A 22838-nucleotide genomic window follows, 5' to 3' on the forward strand; every position below is an offset into this window, starting at 1 on the left:
CCAGCCACATGCGTATTTTCTAACAACTATTGTTCTCACTAGCAGCATCAAAACAAACAAACATGGAGAGTAACACTGAAAGTGCCCCATGAGGTTTTTAAATAATATGGAGGCACTGGAGAGCGAAAGTGTGTCATGCAAGATCGTATCCAAGGCATATGATACTGTGGATCATAACACCCTGATTGATAATTTCCACAAAATCGGCTTATCCAAGCATGCACTTACTTGCTTCTTAAATGATTTATTGGTTAGTCCCACTCCCAACCCATACCTAGGACTTCTTGAGAATATTTTCTATTTTCAAATGATTTCATTACTCAGCCTGTCCCTCATGTTCAATATGTCATTCACTATTCCTGGACATGGATGTAAACCATTACTTGCTGTAGCAACTTTGCTTTTTCAAGAACTTTATTTGAAAACAAAAATATTACTATAAAAGGAAGAGGAGTCCAGGATTTACCAAGGGCGAGTGTTAATCTTTTCGGATATCACAGAAAATGTCTGTGTCGAACAAGCCATGCATAGGTTATATGTATATGAATTATTATTTTGGTTGAGCATGGCTGGTGAAACCTGAGCTTTATAGCAGTCTATCATTAAACGTTTTGTCTCACTCTCAATATTGTCACGTTTGGGAAGGTGAAAACGTTGATCCCAGAGAAGCTGACGCCACTAAAGTTCAACACTGATTTATTATGGCAAGAGAGTGTGCCTTACATGCACAAGAAAAGGCACTTGCAAAAAGCACAAGGAATAAAGTAACAAATAGAGCTTGCAAGATATAAGGACAAAAAGTTCAAACCAAAAGCACATGCAAAATGCAAGGAACACACAAACAACTAGAAAGTCAAGAGTAAATATAAAAAAAAAAAAAAAAATTCAACAACAAAAATTACTAACACAAAAACAAACCCAGACAACTTGACATGTGTCAAATGGAAAGGAAGGAATGCAATCACTTTTCAAAAATATATATTTTTCAACCTCGCCTAATTAAGTGCTAATTAAGTTTTTTTTTTTCTTTCATTTGTGTGGCCCGCTGTGGCTTGGTCCAAGACGACCTACGGCTCGGTACCAGCTCAGCTGCCCGGTGGTAGGAGATCACTGCTGTGGAAGACTCTTCATCAGCCACTCGCAACAAGGTCTAAGAAAGAACCACTTCCCTGAAAGTGTCTACCAGCTGTGCTTCATTTCATTACATGGATTCTCATGCTGTTTTAAGTTATATTGTAGAGAACTATATTGTGTGATTTGCGCACATGAAATTCCGTTGCAGCCCGGTCATCCTGGAAAGAAGAGACTTCCATTTGTGATCACTTGGTTTCTTCCCTTCCCCCACCGTTTTTTTCTTTGCCCGGATGGTGGAGTGTTTAGACCTTGGGGTGTTGTTGATCTTTGTGAACTTTGGGCCTGTGAAGCCCTATGAGACTCTTTTGTGATGCAGGGCTACACAAATAGACTTGACTTGACCTGACACAGCGTCAATCATCAGCATGCCAAGCAAACCAGCTGTCGGTCAATAACACCTCTTGTCCCTCAGTTTTTTCCTGTGTCCATTGATAGTTTTTCAGTTCCTCCTTTCGTATCACATCCCCATGCAAACCAAATTCCAGAAGCTGATTTTCCAGAAGGGCGGCTCGGTGGCGCACTGGGTAGCACGTCCGCCTCACAGTTACGAGGGTGCGGGTTCGATCCCACCTCCGGCCCTCCCTGTGCGGAGTTTGCATGTTCTCCCCGAGCCCGCGTGGGTTTTCTCCGGGCACTCCGGTTTCCTCCCACATCCCAAAAACATGCTTGGTAGGCCGATTGATCACTCCAAATTGTCCCTAGGTGTGAGTGCGTGTGCGAATGGTTGTTTGTCTCTGTGTGCCCTGCGATTGGCTGGCAACCGGTTCAGGGTGTCCCCCGCCTACTGCCCGATGACGGCTGGGATAGGCTCCAGCACGCCCGCGACCCCCGTGGGGACTAAGCGGTTCAGAAAATGGATGGATGGATGGATGGATTTTCCAGAAAGTGATGATTACCACTATAACCCTATGATCTACTTTATGATTCGAATTCCAGTTTGGGATTTGTTTTGCTTAGTTTCTTCCCCTACAGTTTGTTCTGACCTTGTCATCTCTTCATTGTAATCTCCTTTTCTGACCCTTTGCCCTCTGTGTGTTGGTTGACAATCAGTTTGGCCATCTATTTGGGCCAACCTTGTGGTAGCCAGAACAAGCGACCAAGTAATGGTATCATTGTCATTTTGTTTCCCCGGGTCGTGTCATATCGTCTTTTCACAAACTTGTCATGTATTAGCGAGCATCTTTAATGGTGAAAGTCTGTTCACCTTTTAGGTTAATTCACTTTCTTGTGGCAGCACACTCAGTTCACTTGTCCCAGTTGGGGCTCTAATGAAGCACAAGGTCTCATCTTATGCTTGACGACAGCTCTTGACATTGTTTCTTGACATTGGGAACAGGGCTAATGATTTTATTCCTTTCTAAGATGGAGAGCTATACATCCCTATATGTCCCTTAAATATATTGGGAAATGGTATTTGAAAATTTTCCCTCCTATTTTCCCTCCTAGTTCTCCCGCGACCCTTGCAAGGATAAGCAGTTCAGAGAAAGGATGAATGGATTTCAGTCCTCAAATTACATCAACAAGCATTTAAAATTGCATTTCACAGTTTAAGCTGAAGCAAATATTGCAAATTATCATTTAACTTTTCATTTAACAATCACCATTAAATGCAGTGCAAAATCCCTGTTTGTGAATTTCATAACCTATTTTCACTTTGCCATATGTGCAGTGCTGAGCCTTGCCAATTCTGTATCTGCTTTAATAAATGTATGTCTCTTCCATCTGGCCTGCCTCACAGAAGGTCCCTTATATAACAGTGGCAACTCCTTTGATAGCTGTCCAACAATTTACCTTCTTTCACAGCTCAGATACGCATTTATGCAATGTATGCCTGTAGCCTATTTATGAAAATGATATAGTGCTGTTACTTCACTTACTCTGTCTTGGATGAGTACAATGCTGGGACCTACGGGTAACCTACAATACTCAAAACTGGTTTTATTTCAAAGCTTCAAATTAAAATGTATTCATGCCCCATTTTGCTAGGCATCAAATACGTGTGTCAGAGAACTTCTGGTGTGGATATTTTGGCAAAACAAAGGTTTGGGCTTCAAAGTAAGCAACATACAGTCTAATGCACTTTCCAAGATTTCTCTGCTATCAATTTATGCCAAGGCTGATGGAAAAAAAGAAAATAATCAACATTTCAAGGTTCAATTAAATTCAATGGGAAAATTTGAATTGACAAAACTGAGGTAACAATATCTACATCTTCCATACATACAGAAGATGTATGCACGTATGTATGGAAGATGTACAGAAGATGTTCTGGAGACAAAACTGCTGTAGGTCAGCCGCGGCCAAGGATACCTTTACTCGGCTCATTCCCGCTTCAAAACGTAGCTGTACATACAAACAAGGATATAGCAAGTACTTAGTTAATGCTGTATTGTTACAATTTTATTACAATAAGTTTTAATGTGAGTGGGCTGTAAAAACTGGGTAGAGGACAGTAACACACCACAAATAAAAGAAAAAGCATTAAAATAGACAAAAACGCAGTTGATATTGGTTCAATAGATTAATGTGAACAATCACAGTCAACCACAACCCAAAACTAAACTGACATTGACTGACAGAGAGGGCATCTTAAGTTCCTGGCATTCATTCATCGCTCATCATCCATACGATTGTAAAATATTGTAGTTGCACGCCACATGTTCCTTCCATGTCTACCTTGGCCTATGGGTTCCGTAAATCAGCGATGTTGCATTATCTTCATTTTACATGGAACAATAGCTTGAAGCTCTATATGTGTACAATATGACAAAAGAAGCAACTCATAATTGTGGTAACTTATAATACTGCATGTAATGCAATTGTTATTCCAAAAATGGTCTCATTATAAGTAGGTCTAAGGTTGTGATTGCAGTACATACTGTATAGATTTGTTTAGCATTTGCTAAAGTTAGCCTCAATGTAACAACAGAATATGAATAACAAGATAAATTTACTTGGTGATGACATGAACATTTAGGTTATATTTCTATTATTTATTTATATATATATATATTATATTTTGGGTTACTGTAATTGTTCATATTTACAATACAGCCCCTGACAGAAGTTCTGTCGCTTTTTGTAGAAACAAAAGCTTATAACCTGACTTTAAATGTATTCATTGGTTTTAGAAATGCCTCCTATAAAAATTGAAACTCTCCCAAATGAGGTGGAATGTATGAAAATAAATTTGCTTCACTGCAGAAATACTGATAACAGAAAGGTCAGATTCTGGTAAGACAAAAGGTTTGTCGCCTCGTCATATAATGCACCCAATCCTCGTTTACAGCCTCACCTGTGCTTACTAATTGATTGGTTAATTAGTGGGTGTGTATAAAAAGACTGATATTTGTATCTAAACAATTAAAAAGATGACTCATCCACAGTAGTTGTGTAAATAGGTGGTGGCAAATAAGCAGTAAAAGATACTGGGAGTGAGGCAGACAAGATTCCACCCACTCTTTTGTTCTTTGTCAGCAGTAGGGATGGTGTTGTTCCATAAGCTTAGACCTGCAGACAGAGGGCTCCACCAAGTCTGATGACATCACTTCACTGCAGGAAAAAGAAAAAAAAAAGAATAAAAAAGAATAGGACAGAACGGAGAGTCTATTTATAAACTATGAATGACTGGCACAATCCCATTGTATTAGCTATTTCTGCTGGACCTTCAGGTCAATTTTCTTTTAAATGATGAATGATATGCATTTAACAACTAACAAATGGGACTAGATTAGACTATGTTTTCCTCACGCTCAGTAAATTCTATAGGACAATTTTGTCCATGTCAAAGAGCCGTATTTTTTATTTTTCATCTTGTTTATTTGGTCATCTTGTGCTAAATCAATTAAAATCTGAATCTGTTTGTGAAACATTTCTTAAAAAAAACATTACGTCTATATGTAAAAGTTCAGTTTTATAGTTAATTTGAGACTTTAACATTAATACCACCAAACACAAATTTCTTGCTTGTAAATTACATTTATAACTCGAGTAAAGTGGCCTTATAACAAGGGAATCACTTGAAGATGAAAGGTCCCATGCTAATCTCGATGATAATCTGTAGTTGAAAAGGAGAATACAATAATGTGTAGTTCAAGTATTATGGGGTCTTAATCACGAATGAGGGAAGAATGAAATGGGGAATAGAGAAATGGATTGGTGCAGCGTCTGTAGTGATGCAGGCTTTGTACCATCCCTTGTGGCAAAGAAGGAGTTGAGCTGAAGGATGAAGCCTTCAATTTTCTGATCGATCTACATTCCTACCTTCACCTAGTTGCCTACACAGGGAGTCTGGGCTCTACTTTAGAGATAGGATGAAAAGCTCGGTCACCTGGGAGGGCCGTTGCTCCTCTGCATCGAGAGCAGCCAGAGGTGCCTCTAGCCTCTGGTTAGGATGTCACGGGAAAGCGACAAATGCAATTCGGTGATTTTCTACCTTATGCATTAAAAGCATAGGGCCCATCGCATTTTAACATAGACTTTTGAAATATGGTACTTTAAATGTTACCATCTTTGTTGTACAAAAAGCACAAGTGTTTGTTCATAGTTTTTAATCATAAGTCAGTTGGGTGACTGCTTACTACCCATAGGTCTGTATTTTTAATACAAGCTTGAGCAGGAAATCTACCACCATTCATCAAAACCACACATGGGTCTGGTTGCGAGGTTGTCCACCTGCTTCCTGGAATAACTCAACTGTTTCCCGACCTATTCAAAGGGTTTAAATAAATTTGAAGGCTTCAGAGTTCAGGGTTTTTTCCCTTTGTTGAGGTGTGCAGAGGAAGGCAAAATGTAGTATGCATAAAGTTCAGGGGAATGAACTGTAAGTATATGGCAATCATAAGACCTCTTCACAGTAAAGCACAGTAAAGGACATCAATGCTATTCTGTTCATTTTAAACTCAACACAGAGAGAGGGAAGGTTAGATGATCAATAAATCCTATATGTCCCTCCACTGCTTAAAACAGAAAGATACAGCGAGCAGGCACTCTAATGAGACATCTTGGGATTTTGACCAGCAGCAGTGTTTCTCCTATCTATTTTGATATGACAGCCTTGCAAGAAGATTATTCTGGACAGGCCACTGCAAACTAATTACTGCTGTTAATTGTGTGATTCTTCTCTTTAGTTTTTTTTAGACTTTCATCTATCTATCTATATATATATATATATATATATATATATATATATATATATATATATATATATATATATATATATATATATATATATATATTCCCTTGGAGTTTAACACTTCAGAGATTATATAGCTGCACACCCTTCAGAGTTAAATCAACCCGCTTAAAATAGTTGAAACTCTAATCTGTGGGTTTGTGATGCTTAATTTGTTAATGTTATGTTATATGGATGTTTGTTAAACTGTAATATAAATGCATAATTTGCATCTGTATAGAATATTTGTCAATAAAGTACAAATATTATTTATTAAGAATCTTATAAGGCTTATTTTATTTTGTAGGCCCAGCTCGCCCTTTGAACAAAATAGATGAACACTAAAGGTTCCACAAAATTGAGAAAAAATACACCTCTAAAATACTGCAATCATAATAAAACTTGTCATTACTATTTACTCTTACAAATGAAATTTTTAATTACCAAATACAATCACTAAAAATGAAAATAAATGAGCAATATCCAAAGAAAGCAATATACACCTTTGTGGTTGTGCTGTGCCTCCAACTTGGAAGACAAATACATATACCATAAATTTTGGACTATAAGCCGCACCGGAGTATAAGTCGCACCAGCCATAAAATGCACAATACAGTGAAAAAAAAACATATATAAGTCGCACCGGAGTATAAGTCGCACTTTTGGGGCAAATTTATTTGTCAAACTCCAGTACCAAGAACAGACATGAACCAGCAACAACAGGCTAAACGATACAGTATGCTAACGTGACATATACACAAACGAGGAGCTGAGAATGGGCCCGAGTAACATTCAGATTTATTCAAACAAGTATTACATAAATAACACGTTTATCAAACCATCTGTGTCACTCCAATTCATTAAATCCATCGATCGTCCTTTATGTAAACAATGCCGCGTATGCGCCACATATGTGCCGCTGACGTCGGACTCGTAAGTTGCATTTCTAATTATTCCACAGACCCATATAACAATATATGAAGTACTATATTTCAAATAACTATCATATAACAACAATATTATCAAACCATCTGTGTCACTCCTAATCATTAAATCCATCGATCAAATTCCTCGTCCTTTATGTCAACAACGCCGCGTGCGCGCCGCACAGATCTAGTATACAACTATATTGTAGCGTTAACAAAGTACCAGGAAACACGTGGGTTTGGTAAATGGCTCTTTATTTAACAAAACAAGTTCAACGAGCCAACAACTACTGAACTGTAACGATAAAAACATATACAAGTTGCGACACGAAATAAAATATATCAAATAACTATAACATAAATACGTTTTTCAAACCTTGTCACTCCAAATCATTAAATCCTTCAAACGTGGGGCCCTTCGTCATCTTCGTCATCCCGTGATAGAATCCTTTGTCCTTATGTAAACAACCGCCGCGCTGCTGACGTCACTTGCAGGTCAAATGACAGTAATCCCTTGCTACATCGCGGTTCGTTTATCGCGGTTTCACTACATCACGGATTTTTTAATTTGGAAAATTTGCAAAAAAATTCACATATAAGTTGTTCCTGAGTATAAGTCGCCCCCCACCCAAAGTATGAAAAAAAACGCGACTTATAGTCCGAAAATTACGGTAGTTGGGTTTGCCACACCAACTCAGGCTGGTGCAGTCCCAACCAAGCTTTGTTGAATGATTTATATGAAATGAGTGAACCTACATGAAGTAAAATGATTTTTAGTTTAATACGTTGTATTTGCTTTAACTGTACATGCAACAGCTGCATCAGTGTCAGATACAAACGTGTCATTACTATTATCTATAACTGAGTATAGTTTTCATTTATCTATTTTGTTACTTGTGATCACTGAAAATTAATGGCTGCTTTGTAATAAAAATACAATAACATTTGGTATTTTGGACCAATACACCCCCCACTTCCTGTAGTAATGCTCATAACTACCTTCTTTCCTGGGGCCCCAGAGGACCCATGCTACGCCACTGCCTGCATCCCCCAAATACGGTTGAGCGGCAAACAGGAACGGACAACAAGTGAATGTGAGGCTTTGTAAAGCTCTTTGGCAGCCACCATAAGGTGTAGCTACGCTGAAACATGCACTCCACCATTTTAATCACATTGAGTTAATAATGTGTTGCACCTGTCACGGTCGGGGGTGGAGCATGGAGCAGGACGACCAAGTGCAGCTTGGACCAGGGTTTATTGGCGGAACTCAAAATACAGACTCGGTAAACTGACATGACTTAACAAAACAAAATGACTTCCCAACCAAAACATACTTGAAACCGACAGGAACCAAAAGGACATGAAGACGACACGACAGCAACCGACACAACAGCAACCGACACGACAGCAACCAATGATCCGACAGGGAGTGAGGGGCAGACAGGACTTTTATACACGACAGGTAACGAGAGGCAGGTGGGAACAATCACACTGATCATGGGCACACAGGAGGGGAGGGGCGAGCACACAGACAGAAACCAAGACAACAGACACATAGTGGAGCAGTTGGGGACGAGACGTGACAGCACCATTACTCTTTCTTTCTTTCTTTCTATGGATGGATGGATGGATGGATGGATGGATGGATGGATGGATGGATGGATGGATGGAATTATGTTTTTCAAACTGTTATCTTCATACTTTCCTAAATTTAAAAAAAAAGTATTTTCATCATGTCTAATTAGCTGAGAGCAACACAGACAGAGAAAGTAATCTGGTCAAGTATTTTTATTTTAAAAAAAAAACGAATTCATTTATATGCTCTGCTGTTGAAATGTAAAGCCAATAAGACAATAAGATCCATATTCCATGATTGTCAATCAGTTGTTTTGGCTCAAGACTTGCAAAATCTTATTTTGCTTGGGGTTAGCTCAGGGGTGGGCAAACTTTTTGACTTGCGGGCCGAATTGGGTTCTAAATTTTGACCGGGGGGCCGAACCAGGAGCAGATGGATGTAGTGTTTGTGTGAAGTAATATAAACGACCTGTAAAGGTCATTGCATAAAAGGTTTTGGCCTTTAGTAGGTAGTAAAGCATGGATATTCAAAAAAAGTTTTTTGAAAACAAATGCATTTATTAACAGCATTAAAAAAAAAAAAATCCCTAAAAAACTGCTATCAGTGATTCTCATAAAATATGACACTGTTATTATGAATAACAGTCTCCATCACTTCAGTGCCTGCAGGTCAGATTAATGAAAGATGTATGTTTATTTTATGAGATCACATCAAACGGCAAACATTCTGACCAAATATATCATCTTGAAGAATCGGTGAAAGCATACATCCAAATAAAGTAATCAAAACGGCAACACGGTGAGGGGTATCTGAAAATCAGAGCAGAGTTTTAACTCACAAACACCTGGTAACAGAAGTGAGGAAACGGAAAACACTTCCTTAAAGTAAGCCTTAAGAACTTTAAAGGTTAAGATTAGTCACAAACAGGTGGTGCATCAATGTCCTTGAGCATCCTGCATTGGTCGCTAGTTTCAATCCCTGCTATTTGTACAGATCATATTCAAAATGCATTTTTTTACAACAAACTTGAAAGCCTCCCCTTCATTTTCATTGTTCATTTGATGTTGATGTTCATGTGGCTGAACGTCACGTCGCGTACGTCGAGCCAAATTGGCCACTCTTTTTAAACACTCGGCACTCAGTGTCCACCTTGCTTTTCCTTGGGCGAGTCATTTTAATGGAAGGATTCCAGGGGAAGGTTTGTGGGTGGCTTTAGCGTAAAACTGTATCCGAAAACTCGGCGCGCAAATTACAAGAATGCTGTCGTCACAGCCCACGCTCTAAATTCGGCACTGCTACAAATAGAGCGTGAGTGCGCCATTTCCGTACTACTGAGTACGTAAACGCACTTATGAGTGTGCACCGAGCTTTCTGACACGGCTTCCGGTAGTAAATGCGCAGGCGAGTGGTTCCCCATCTACTGGGGAAACACAGTCATTGCAGGCAAAATGACCCAAAAAAAAAGTTTAAGAATACAATTTATTTAGGGTTGGCGGGCCGGATTAAACGGTCCCGCGGGCCGGATGTGGCCCGCGGGCCGTAGTTTGCCCATACCTGGGTTAGCTGGTGTTTGACTGGGAAATGCCCTGAGAATGATACCAGGTGCTCTGTGAGTTTGAAGCAGCATGGCCTCATGGTAACATTCACACACTGACAACTATGTGTGAGAATGAGAGAGTGGTGCTACAGAAGAAAGCACTTTGAGTTCAGTGTCTTAAAGGTGAGAGGCGATATGAGCTAGCACAGATACTATTTAGAGGCAGGAAGCATTAAAGAAAAAAACCCATTGCCTTCAGCATCTATCATTAGTCTTCTATGATGACTTTTCTTCAAGAACTTTGAAACATTCCTCAAAGAACAACTTGTGGCATTTCCCAAAGGTTGGGGGACCCATATTTCTGGCTCAAGGGACATATATCTCAATTTTTGAAATAGGTGACACACATCTGCAAGACATTACAATATTCTTCTGTGTGCATGTGCGCGTTTATGTGCGAACATGTGTGCGAGTGTGGCTTTCTGAAATTGTAGCAAAGCCCCCGTGAACTCAGATTGGAACCTTGTGCAATTGTAACTCATTCATTCATTGAGAACTGCTTCATTCTTACGAGAGTTGAGGGGCATGAGTATGTCATGAATATAGTTTGGAATTCAAAAGTTATACCATACATCAGCAATTTTTGAAGCAGAAATCTTTGAGGAAAAAAAATATAATTACCTAAAGTCTATGTATATATACAGTAGAAATTGAATTCCTGACTATTCCTAATATACTGCAGTAACATGTAATGTACTCTAAACCATACACGGACACACGCACACACACGCACACACACAGACACACATGCACAGTGAAAAGGGGCATCAGAAGACATGAGATCATCTTAAAAATATTTGAAAAGCACCCTTGACCGCGCAGCACAATTAAGAAGGGGGGGGGGGGGGATGATTGACTTCTTGTTCTCCCATTGAACCATTTCTTCATCCCATTGTCAGCTCTCCAGCATTCAGTCAGCACTTCGCCTCTTAGTGGCCAGCCACGCTTTTGTCCTTATCCTTGGTCTCAAGATACTTCTGCTCATTAAACACTCCCTCAAACATCCATCCATCCATTTTCTGAACCGCTTAGTCCCCACGGGGGTCGCGGGCGTGCTGGAGCCTATCCCAGCCGTCATCGGGCAGTAGGCGGGGGACACCCTGAACTGGTTGCCAGCCAATCGCAGGGCACACAGAGACAGACAACCAATCGCGCACACACTCACACCTAGGGACAATTTGGAGTCTTCAATCGGCCTACCAAGCATGTTTTTGGAATGTGGGAGGAAACCGGAGTGCCCGGAGAAAACCCACGCGGGCCCGGGGAGAACATGCAAACTCCACACAGGGAGGGCCGGAGGTGGAATCGAACCCGCACCCTCGTAACTGTGAAGCGGACGTGCTACCCAGTGCGCCACCGAGCCGCCTCCCTCAAACATATCTTTCCTTATTCATTTTTCTATGAATCACTACATGGACACCCCTGAAGGCCTTGATGAGATGATGTATGCCCTTCGGCAAAAACACTGCAGGTAAGACTGGCAGCGATCTTGGCAAGATCTATTATGCAGGACGTCGGCAGCACAGAAGTGAAGCCGGTACACAGCATTTAAACCACAAGTCTGTGGTATTAGGCTACCCCATTTATTAATTTATAGAAATGTCTAAGGAATTGTCAGGTCTCGTCCCCAACTGCTCCACTATGTGTCTGTTGTCTTGGTTTCTGTCTGTGTGCTCGCCCCTCCCCTCCTGTGTGCCCATGATCAGTGTGATTGTTCCCAACTGCCTCTCGTTACCTGTCGTGTATAAAAGTCCTGTCTGCCCCTCTCTCCCTGTCGGATCATTGGTTGCTGTCGTGTTGGTTGCTGTCGTTCGGTGTTGTCGTCCTGTCTTGATGCCGTCATGTCCTGCTGTCTTCTTGTTTCACGTCCCGGTCAGTCAGTCAAGTTATTGTTTAAGTCATGTCAGTTTGCCTTTTGAGTTGCTTCAATAAACCCTGGTCCAAGCTGCACTTGGTCGTCCTGCTCCATGCTACACCCGACCGTGACAGGAATTAATGCAGAAATTGAAACAAGGTCTAATTATCTTAATTCCGAAATCTGGTAACGATAAGAGATCGTGATAAATTGAGACCGATAATTTTATTGAAAATAAATTATTGCTGCCAGGTTGAAAGAGCCTTCTATAAGTTATTGAGACTTAATCAGGCTTTTTGAAAGGGAGGGCAATCCATAATCATATTAGAAATGGATTAAGTGGAATACGGACTTTATGATTCAGGATATGTTTCAGTTTTAGACTTTCCAAAGGCTTTATATTCAGTTGAGCATCCATTCGTTTTCACGATTTTAATTTACTATGGGTTTTATGACAGATTTATTGTCGTTACTACTACACTCTATAAGTGCATTTATAGTTCGGTAGCTTTACGTAATGGCACCTGGTGGAGATTTGAGATTCAAAGAGCCATACTCAAGGTTGCAGTTCACCACTTCTGTTTATTATGGTAGGTGAAATGTCATATATTTTAATCAACATTAGCCCTATTAGATGGTTGGAGTATCTTGGGGTCTTGTTCATGAGTGAGGGGAGGACAGAGCGCGAAATCGACAGGCGGATCGGTGCAGCGTCGGCAGTAATGCGGAATCTGTACCAGTCTGTTGTGGTAAAGAGAGAGCTGAACCAAAAGGCAAAGCTCTCAATTTACCGGTCGATTTACGCTCCTACCCTCACCTATGGTCACGAGCTATGGGTCGTGACCGAAAGAACGAGATCCCAGATACAAGCGGCCGAAATGAGTTTTCTCCGCAGGATGTCCGGGCTCTCCCTTAGAGATAGGGTGAGAAGCTCGGTCATCCGGGAGAGACTTGGAGTAGAGTCGCTACTCCTCCACGTTGAGAGGAGCCAGATGAGGTGGCTCGGGCATCTCATCAGGATGCCTCCTGGACGCCTCCCTGGGGAGGTGTTCCGGGCATGTCCCACCGGTAGGAGACCCCGGGGACGACCCAGGACACGCTGGAGAGACTATGTTTCTCAGCTGACCTGGGAACGCCTTGGGATTCCCCGGGATGAGCTGGATGAAGTGGCTGGGGAGAGGGAAGTCTGGGAGTCCCTCCTAAAACTGCTGGCCCCGTGACCTGACCCTGGGTAAGCGGAAGAAGATGGATGGATGGATAGATGGTTGGATGTGTTGTGTAGAAAAATAGTGATAAGTCAGTTTGTAAATGATATAACCTTGTTTTTGAAAAATGAAAATCAAATTCCCTTAGCACTTCAAGACGACATTTTCTCAAAGCTTTCTGGGTTGAAGTGTGGATAAATGTGAGTTATTTATGGATATTGATGCATTACTGCCCTCTACAGTCAATTAATGAGATTACATAAGGACACATGAGCATTGTTATTGCTAAGGAGAACATTGGAATGAAAAGCAAAACATCTGAAGGAAATAAGGATAAATGTTAGTCCATGCTTAACAGATGGCTGCAGAGAGACACTAAAACCTGTTTCTGTTCAAAATTGATAGTTTGTGTGTGTTAATTTAACCAGCCTTCTCTGTACCTGTTTCACATAAAATTATTTGTTTGTTTTATTGTTAGCCAATCAACAAAACGTGAGAATAAACAGTGTCATCAAGCAAATTAACATGTACATTGAAATGTACAACAACAACACTTATTTAAACAGACAAAGCAAAGTGGACCGAGGTGGGCCGTTGTCCGGTCCAGAATGGTCTCTTAACCCCAACTCCTTGATTAATCAAACGATAGTTGAGCCACACGTTTTCAAAAAAATGCCAGTGTTGGAGTTAATGGCATCTGTTTAAGTGATGTGACTAAAAAAAATGTTTTCTAAACAAGGTCACAATTAAGGTGGCACGGTCTTGCACTGGTTAGCACATCTGCCTCACAGTTCAGATGGTGTAGCTCTTGCCCTCCTTATGTGGAGTTTGCATGTTTTCCCCATGCCTGCGTGGGTTTTCCCTGGGAAGTCCGTTTTCCTCCTACATCCCAAAAACATGCTAGGTCGGTCAATTGAGCACTCCAAACGGCCCATGGGTGTAAGTGCGGGTGCAAATCGTTGTTCCGCCTCTGTGTTCCCTGCAATTGGCTGGCAACCAATTTAGGGTGTCCCCCCACCTACCTACTGCCCAATGACTGCTGGGATAGACTCCAGCACGCCCGCGACCCACGTGGGGACAAGCCGTACAGAAAATGGATGGATGGATGAAGGTCTAATTCAGAACGTTTAACTAAGTTGACTCTTGTTTGGTACGACTGTGTAAAAATTAAAGAAAGTTCATATAAACTAAGCCATTATAATCTTATACACCATAATCAGATTAAACGTGAGTTAAAAGCTGAAGGTGAAGCTTTTCTCAACGTTAATTGTTTGCGTACCCTCAAAAGCAGTCTACAAGTCTACATGCACTCTCTCAATTAGTAATTAAATGTCTTGTTTTAAATAGGGTGACCAAACCTCTGTTGCATATACTACTGCATGTATAACATAAACTTTATGTACATTTAGTCAAAATATATATGTTTCAACTGTGAAGGTGAGCAAGATAAGATTACTCTTCAAGAACCTTTTTTTGTTTACGTCTAAGAAAAGTCTAATAGAAGCGGAGCGCACTCTTCCACTCCGAACACGCCCTCTCGCGGAGTAGCGCACAAGCGTCAGTGTATATTTTCCAACGCACCCATAGGTACATAAATGTAACCACTAGATAACTTACGCGTTGCCAGAGAGCGGCCATCTTGGGACAGAGCTGGTCGATGACTTACCACAGTCAACGGAGCAAGAATTTGAATGTAACTGTAGATTGCTCACCCAGCAGGCATGCTGTTTTACTGTTTTTATTGGCAGTCAGAGATTAAAGATGACCCAGACGTCTCACAATATTTTCTTCAATTATGTCTTGTTGGCAATCAGAGACTATAGATGTGCTTTTTTTTTACTCTTGCCACATCATTATTTTCATCATTATATATATATCTATCTATCTATATATATATATATATATATATATATATATATATATATATATATATATATATATATCCCCTCCGCGAGTTGTCACCCTATCGTGGTGGAGGGGTTTGCGTGCCCCTATGATCCTAGGAGCCATGTTGTCGGGGGCTTCATGCCCCTGGTAGGGTCACCCATGGCAAACGGGTCCTAGGTGAGGGGTCAGACAAAGCACGGCTTACCCAAGCCCCTTATGATGAAAAACATAAATGGACTTTGTTTTCCCTCGCCCGGACGCGGGTCACCGGGGCCTCCCTCTGGAGCCAGGCCTGGAGGCGGGGCTCGAAGGCGAGCATCTGGTGGCCGGGCCTTCGCCCATGGGGCCCGGCCGGGCATAGCCCGAAATGGAAACGTGGGTCCCCCTTCCCATGGGCTCACCACCTGTGGGAGGGGCCGAAGGGGTCGGGTGCAATGTGAGCTGGGCGGCAGCCAAAGGCAGGGACCTTGGCGGTCTGATCCCCGGCTGCAGAAGCTGGCTCTTGGGACATGGAATGTCACCTCTCTGGCTGGAAAGGAGCCCGAGCTGGTGTGCGAGGCAGAAAGATTCCGACTAGATATAGTCGGACTAGCCTCCACGCACAGTTTGGGTTCCGGTACAAGCCCTCTCGAGAGGGGCTGGACTCTCTTCCACTCTGGAGTTGCCCACGGAGAGAGGCGTCGAGCAGGTGTGGGTATACTTATTGCCCCCCGGCTGGGCGCCTGCACATTGGGGTTCACCCCGGTGAACGAGAGGGTAGCCTCCCTCCGCCTTCGGGTGGGGGGGGGGACGGGTCCTGACTGTTGTTTGTGTCTATGCACCAAACGGCAGCTCAGAGTACCCACCCTTCTTGGGGTCCCTGGAGGAAGTGCTGGAGAGCGCTCCTTCTGGGGACTCTATCGTTCTACTGGGTGACTTCAATGCTCACGTGGGCAATGACAGTGAGACCTGGAAGGGTGTGATTGGGAGGAACGGCCCCCCTGATCTGAACCCGAGCGGTGTTCTATTGTTGGACTTCTGTGCTCGACACGGATTTTCAATAATGAACACCATGTTCAAACATAAGGGTGTCCATGTGTGCACTTGGCACCAGGACACCCTAGGCCGCAGTTCGATGATCGACTTTGTAGTCGTGTCATCGGATTTGCGCCCGCATGTTTTGGACACTCGGGTGAAGAGAGGGGCGGAGCTGTCAACTGATCACCACCTGGTGGTGGGTTGGCTCCGATGGTGGGGGAAGATGCCGGTCCGACCTGGCAGACCCAAACGCTCTGTGAGGGTCTGCTGGGAACGTCTGGCAGAATCTCCTGTCAGGAAGAGCTTCAACTCCCACCTCCGGCAGAGCTTCTCCTACGTCCCGGGGGAGGCGGGGGACATTGAGTCTGAGTGGACCATGTTCCGCGCCTCCATTGTTGAGGCGGCCGACCGGAGCTGTGGCCGTAAGGTCGTTGGTGCCTGTCATGGCGGCAATCCCCGAACCCGCTGGTGGACACCGGCGGTAAGGGATGCCGTCAAGCTGAAGAAGGAGTCCTATCGGGCCGTTTTGGCCTGCGGGACTCCGGAGGCAGCTGACAGGTACCGGATGGCCAAGCGGAACGCGGCTTCGGCGGTTGCTGAGGCAAAAACCCGGGCGTGGGAGGAGTTCGGTGAGGCCATGGAGAATGACTCTCGGACGGCTTCGCGGAAATTCTGGTCCACCATCCGGCGTCTCAGGAGGGGGAAGCAGTGCAACGTCAACACTGTTTACAGTGGGGATGGCGTGCTGCTGACCTCGACTCGGGACGTTGTGAGTCGGTGGGGAGAATACTTCGAAGACCTCCTCAATTCCACCTACACGCCTTCCATTGAGGAAGCAGGGCCTGGAGACTCTGAGGCGGATTCTCCAATCTCTGGGGTCGAAGTCACTGAGGTAGTTAAAAAACTCCTCGGTGGCAAGGCCCCGGGGGTGGATGAGATCCGCCCGGAGTTCTTAAAGGCTCTGGATGTTGTGGGGCTGTCATGGCTGACACGCCTCTACAACGTTGCGTGGACATCGGGGACAGTGCCTCTGGATTGGCAGACTGGGGTGGTGGTTCCCCTCTTTAAGAAGGGGGACCGGAGGGTGTGTTCCAATTACAGGGGAATCACACTCCTCAGCCTCCCTGGTAAGGTCTATTCAGGGGTGCTGGAGAGGAGGGTCCGTCAGGAGGTCGAACCTCGGATTCAGGAGGAGCAGTGTGGCTTTCGTCCTGGCCGTGGAACAGTGGACCAGCTCTACACCCTCGGCAGGATCCTCGAGGCTGCATGGGAGTTCGCCCAACCAGTCCACATGTGTTTTGTGGACTTGGAGAAGGCGTTCGACCGTGTCCCTCGGGAGGTTCTGTGGAGGGTGCTTCGGGAGTACGGGGTGCCGAGCCAACTGATAAGGGCGGTTCGGTCCCTGTATCACCGATGCCAGAGTCTGGTCCGCATTTCCGGCAGTAAGTCGGATTCGTTCCCAGTGAGGGTTGGACTCCGCCAAGGCTGCCCTTTGTCACCGATTCTGTTCATAATTTTTATGGACAGAATTTCTAGGCGCAGCCGAGGCGTTGAGGGGGTCCGGTTTGGGGACCTCAGCATCGCGTCTCTGCTTTTTGCAGATGACATGGTGCTGTTGGCTTCTTCAGGCCGTGATCTCCAGCTCTCGCTGGAACGGTTCGCAGCCGAGTGTGAAGCGGTCGGGATGAGGGTCAGCACCTCCAAATCCGAGTCCATGGTCCTCGATCGGAAAAGGGTGGAATGCCCTCTCCGGATCGGGGATGAGATCCTGCCCCAAGTGGAGGAGTTCAAGTATCTTGGAGTCTTGTTCACGAGTGAGGGGAGGATGGAGCGTGAGATCGACAGGCGGATCGGTGCAGCGTCGGCAGTAATGCGGACCCTGTACCGGTCCGTTGTGGTGAAGAGAGAGCTGAGCCAAAAGGCAAAGCTCTCAATTTACCGGTCGATTTACGCTCCTACCCTCACCTATGGTCACGAGCTATGGGTCGTGACCGAAAGAACGAGATCTCGGATACAAGCGGCCGAAATGAGTTTTCTCCACAGGATGTCCGGGCTCTCCCTTAGAGATAGGGTGAGAAGCTCGGTCATCCGGGAGAGACTCGGAGTACAGTCGCTACTCCTCCACGTTGAGAGGAGCCAGATGAGGTGGCTCGGGCATCTCATCAGGATGCCTCCTGGACGCCTCCCTGGGGAGGTGTTCGAGGCATGTCCCACCGGTAGGAGACCCCGGGGACGACCCAGGACGCGCTGGAGAGACTATGTCTCTCAGCTGGCCTGGGAACGCCTTGGGATCCCCCGGGATGAGCTGGATGAAGTGGCTGGGGAGAGGGAAGTCTGGGAGTCCTTCCTAAAGCTGCTGCCCCCGCGACCCGACCCCGGATAAGCGGAAGAAGATGGATGGATGGATGGATGGATATATATATATTTTTTTTTTCCAATATTTACATTATTCAAATAACAGTCAAAACAAATAAACAATCAATTAAAAGAGAACTTTCTGAGACCACTGGTTCGAAGGAACATGGAACAAAATATAAATTGAGAAAAATAATGAATCCATAAATTATTTTTTAGGGTGTTTTTCAGTGGGTCGTTGCTCTGTTTTTTTCTGTCACATTAAGCATCAATCACAAAGCTGGCCCAGCAGACATCACAGGACAGCTTCTTTAGTAGTGGGCATTTCAATGCCAATCCTCAAATTTACGGTAGACATTATAGTAACTTAAAATTAATGACCATCGAGAAATTATTTGCATCACATCGGTGTTCTTCATTGGCTGGTTTATCAAGCAAAAACATGTTTTCTGTGTTTTGACAGAAACATTTCTCTTGATTGAATCGATTAGGTAGCTCAAAAAAAGTTATTAGTTTCAGAAAAAACAAATGATAATAGAAAATATTAAATTGTGAGCAATTGTGAGGAAGCAATGACACAAACAAGTAGCCTGCGTTTATTAAAAAAAAAAAAAAGTTATTTAAACCGTCAACCTTCAAAAACATTCAAAAGTCATAGCCATGAAATAAGGTTTGTAATAGATAATCATTTTGTAAACCAGTCAAGAATTTAGCGAGTTAGGAGTATTTAAGTGAGTGAATTCTTACCGCCGACAACAGCAAACCGAACCGAAGCAATGTCAAAAAATGACCAGGAGCGAACGACATTTCCGCCCATGAGCTATCTAGATTTTCAGTGGTGATCTGTGGAGTCGCTGACGTCTTCACTTCCGTGTTTACAAATCGAAGTTAGTTTTTGTTTTGAGGTTACTTCAATAGTTGTGCGTACGAACAGGGGTCTTGGCGGCTATGAAGGTGTGTTTCTTCCGAAGGTTCGTGAAGCTTCTCAGTCTCACCATTTTACTCGCGATTGTTCTGTTAATTGGACGAGAGGGATCTGTTAAGCAAGTTACAAAGCCATGGCCCCTTCCTGTGGAAGAGTACAAGATGCTGCGCCCAGAGACGTACTCCTATCTTCTCAATCAGCCTGACGTTTGTAAGAAAAGAAGTCCCTTCCTGGTGTTGATGGTCCCAGTGGCACCTCTGGATTTGTCGGCAAGGGATGCCATAAGAGAAACGTGGGGTGCTGCAGGTCAGGACACCATAACACTGTTTTACATTGGTGTGCCTAAAGCGGGGCAGGTAAGAAGAATACAGGACATGCTGGAGGTGGAGAGCAAGAAATATTCAGATGTCATCCAGATGACCTTTGTGGACAGTTACCAGAATCTCACAATCAAAAGCATGATGATAATGAACTGGCTAGCAAACTACTGCCCCAACGCCACCTATGCCATGAAGGTGGATGCTGACACATTTGTGAATGTATTCTACCTCATCAGAATACTGAGGAACTCTCCCAGGAGCAATTACATTACAGGATCTGTAATAGCCGATGGCAAGCCATCGAGAAACCGCAACAGCAAGTGGCACCTGTCAGAGCAGCTGTACCCTGAAGACAGCTTTCCTACATATTTGTCAGGTGCTGGCTATGTCTTCTCAATAGACGTGGCCGCCAAGGTCTCATGGGCTTCCAAGTTTGTCCGATGGATCCCTTTAGAGGACGTCTACATGGGATTGTGTCTGCGTGTGGTTGGTGTAAGGCCTGTCTACGCAATAAAATGGCTGCAATTCATCAACCTCTTTGAAATCAGTCATTTGGACTATGACAGGTGCACTTTTGCCAGACGTGTTATCATCAACGGCTTTCAGCCTCCCCAATTGCGACAACTTTGGAAAGATTTCTCAATAGGCTATAAAAGCTGCTGGTTTTGACCAATGAGTGCTTCTGAGCTGGATATCTGTCAGCATTTGGAAGAACCAAGGGTTTAAGTGGATGCAGAGATAGTAAATATAACTTCATTTTATTGCCTCTGTCAAAATACAGAAGACGTATATGTCATTTCTGGTGTGCAAGAAAGAACAACTTTAAACCAAACAATATCCTGCTGATAAAATAATGTTTTGTCTAAAAATAATCATATGGTGACGTTTTTAATATGTATATGAGCTCACTATGTTCTGTATTTATTTTACTTCAGGTGCTGCAATAGTTTGGGAAATGAAAGCCATGGCTTCTTTTACTGATTTGCCTTGGAAAAGTGTGTGCGTGTGTCTGTATCTGTGTAGATATATATGTATATGTATATGTGTGTGTATATATACACACACGCGTACGTATATGAATATTGCACTTCTCGTCAGGTATAAAACATGAACCAAGAAAAGCCTGCTGCTTGCTAGGTAGCTGTGCCTGTTTTGATATTACTGTATTGCTGTTGTTTCACTCTGTGGCCTTTAGGTGGCAGTATGAAACAGAAGATGAGTGTGTCAATGGCAGCTGTCATGACCTTAAAACTTGAGCAAGAAGAAACCACTGATGCCTTTAAAATCTGCCTCTTTTTTTTCTTGCTGCTGACTGATATGTACCAAAAGTACCTTATGTATCAAGTTGCTTTATGTACGAATGGAGTAATTGAAATGCCTTATCAAGCTCTTGAGTGCAATTAGTCATCCTCTGGCGACCACTCCAGAGCGTAGACTAGATCTTGTTCACTGTTGTTTGAGACACCCCTCCAAAGCATTGGCACATTTCATATCATGATTGGTTGGTATTTTTGGCACAGATTGTCTTGTTCCCTTAAAATTCTGATTTTGACACATTTTGGTCAGGGGGGAGTTCTGTCGTGACTTGCCATTCCTTGATGTAGGCCGGATGTCTCACAATATATAAACACGGATTACTCCGTGACAAGTTGTCTTTCTTTCAGGTAGACTGTCTAGTTTTCTTCATGTCTTCTGCGTCCAGCCCTGCTCTCTGTGGATACTTTTTATTTTTGTGTATAAAGACTGTTACTTTTCAACTTTGTGTCATGTCTGTTTCTGAGTCCAAATCCTGCTCCTCACGTAACACTACGGCTCTGATTACACCCACTCTTAGAGTAAACATGGCGTCAGAGTGAATTTCAGAACACACTTTAGTTAGATTTTATTTTGCTCGCATTCTAGCTGAGCTATGGATTGCTTTTTAAATAATAAAGAATGAATACAAAAATAGACATTCCCCCCTCAAATTTCCCAGTCTAACTCCTGATGGTGAACCAGTCACAGTTTGTCAGTGTGGAGTCTTCAAAATAGTGTACAAGATAAGGAATCCCCGAATAAATGCAGACTAGCAAGGTGATGCAAGTGTAAACTTTGAACATTTCTGTCACTCTGAGCACTGAAAGTTATACAATGCGATTGTCTAGCAATTGCTCGGTAGAGTCCAAATCTTTACCTTTGGGAATATTCATCCGTTCTATTTGAATATGTGTCTCTCTCGTGCACCACTTGTGTGTATTATACTTTTTTCTAGAAAAAAACAACAACACAGAACCTCTCAGAATCGTGATGTCATGAAAAATGATCGTTCCAAAATTGCACTACACCAGCGGTACCAAAATTATTTTTGTCGCGGGCTGCATCAGTCATATTTTGCTTCATTCAAATTGTCAACCCAAATAAATGTATGAACGTCTCATATTGTATATATAGTATAGACTACACAACAAACTCATGAATAACTAGTTTTCAAAACAGAGACTAATAAAAACTGTTCAAATATTTAAAAATGAAATATTTAAATCAAATTAAATCAACTATTTAAAAATAAAAAATATTTTTAAAAAATGAATGGCAATAAAAATTGCTAACAATATCTCTATATTTTGCAAAAACAATTTGAAAGTTTGGAATTGACATGAATTCGATGTACAATTTGTCCACCTAAGATGATGTGGCGAGCCGTATCTGGTCCCCGGGCCTTGACTTCGACACCATCTGCGCCACCATTTCGACATGTTTTTAGCAAGTCTTGTGTGAATTTTGTGACCAAATTGTCAGATGCACTTACTCTAGAATTGACGAGTTAAGTTTTTGTTTTAATTTTTTAAATTTTAACGTCTTTAATTTGAGGTCAATCAGTGTCTCCGG

General features: G+C 43.0%; 1 protein-coding gene across 1 annotated transcript; it reads left to right on the forward strand.

Moving 5' to 3' along the window:
• Positions 1-19538: 19538 nt before the first annotated feature.
• On the forward strand, positions 19539-21727 carry LOC125965729 (beta-1,3-galactosyltransferase 2). Its single transcript, XM_049716544.2, has one exon. It carries the CDS (start codon positions 19674-19676, stop codon positions 20637-20639), a length of 966 nt encoding a protein of 321 aa, XP_049572501.1. The 5' UTR covers positions 19539-19673; the 3' UTR covers positions 20640-21727.
• The last annotated feature ends 1111 nt before the right edge of the window (positions 21728-22838 follow it).

Source organism: Syngnathus scovelli, chromosome 3 (genome assembly GCF_024217435.2).
Source record: "Syngnathus scovelli strain Florida chromosome 3, RoL_Ssco_1.2, whole genome shotgun sequence".
NCBI lineage: Eukaryota > Metazoa > Chordata > Actinopteri > Syngnathiformes > Syngnathidae > Syngnathus > Syngnathus scovelli.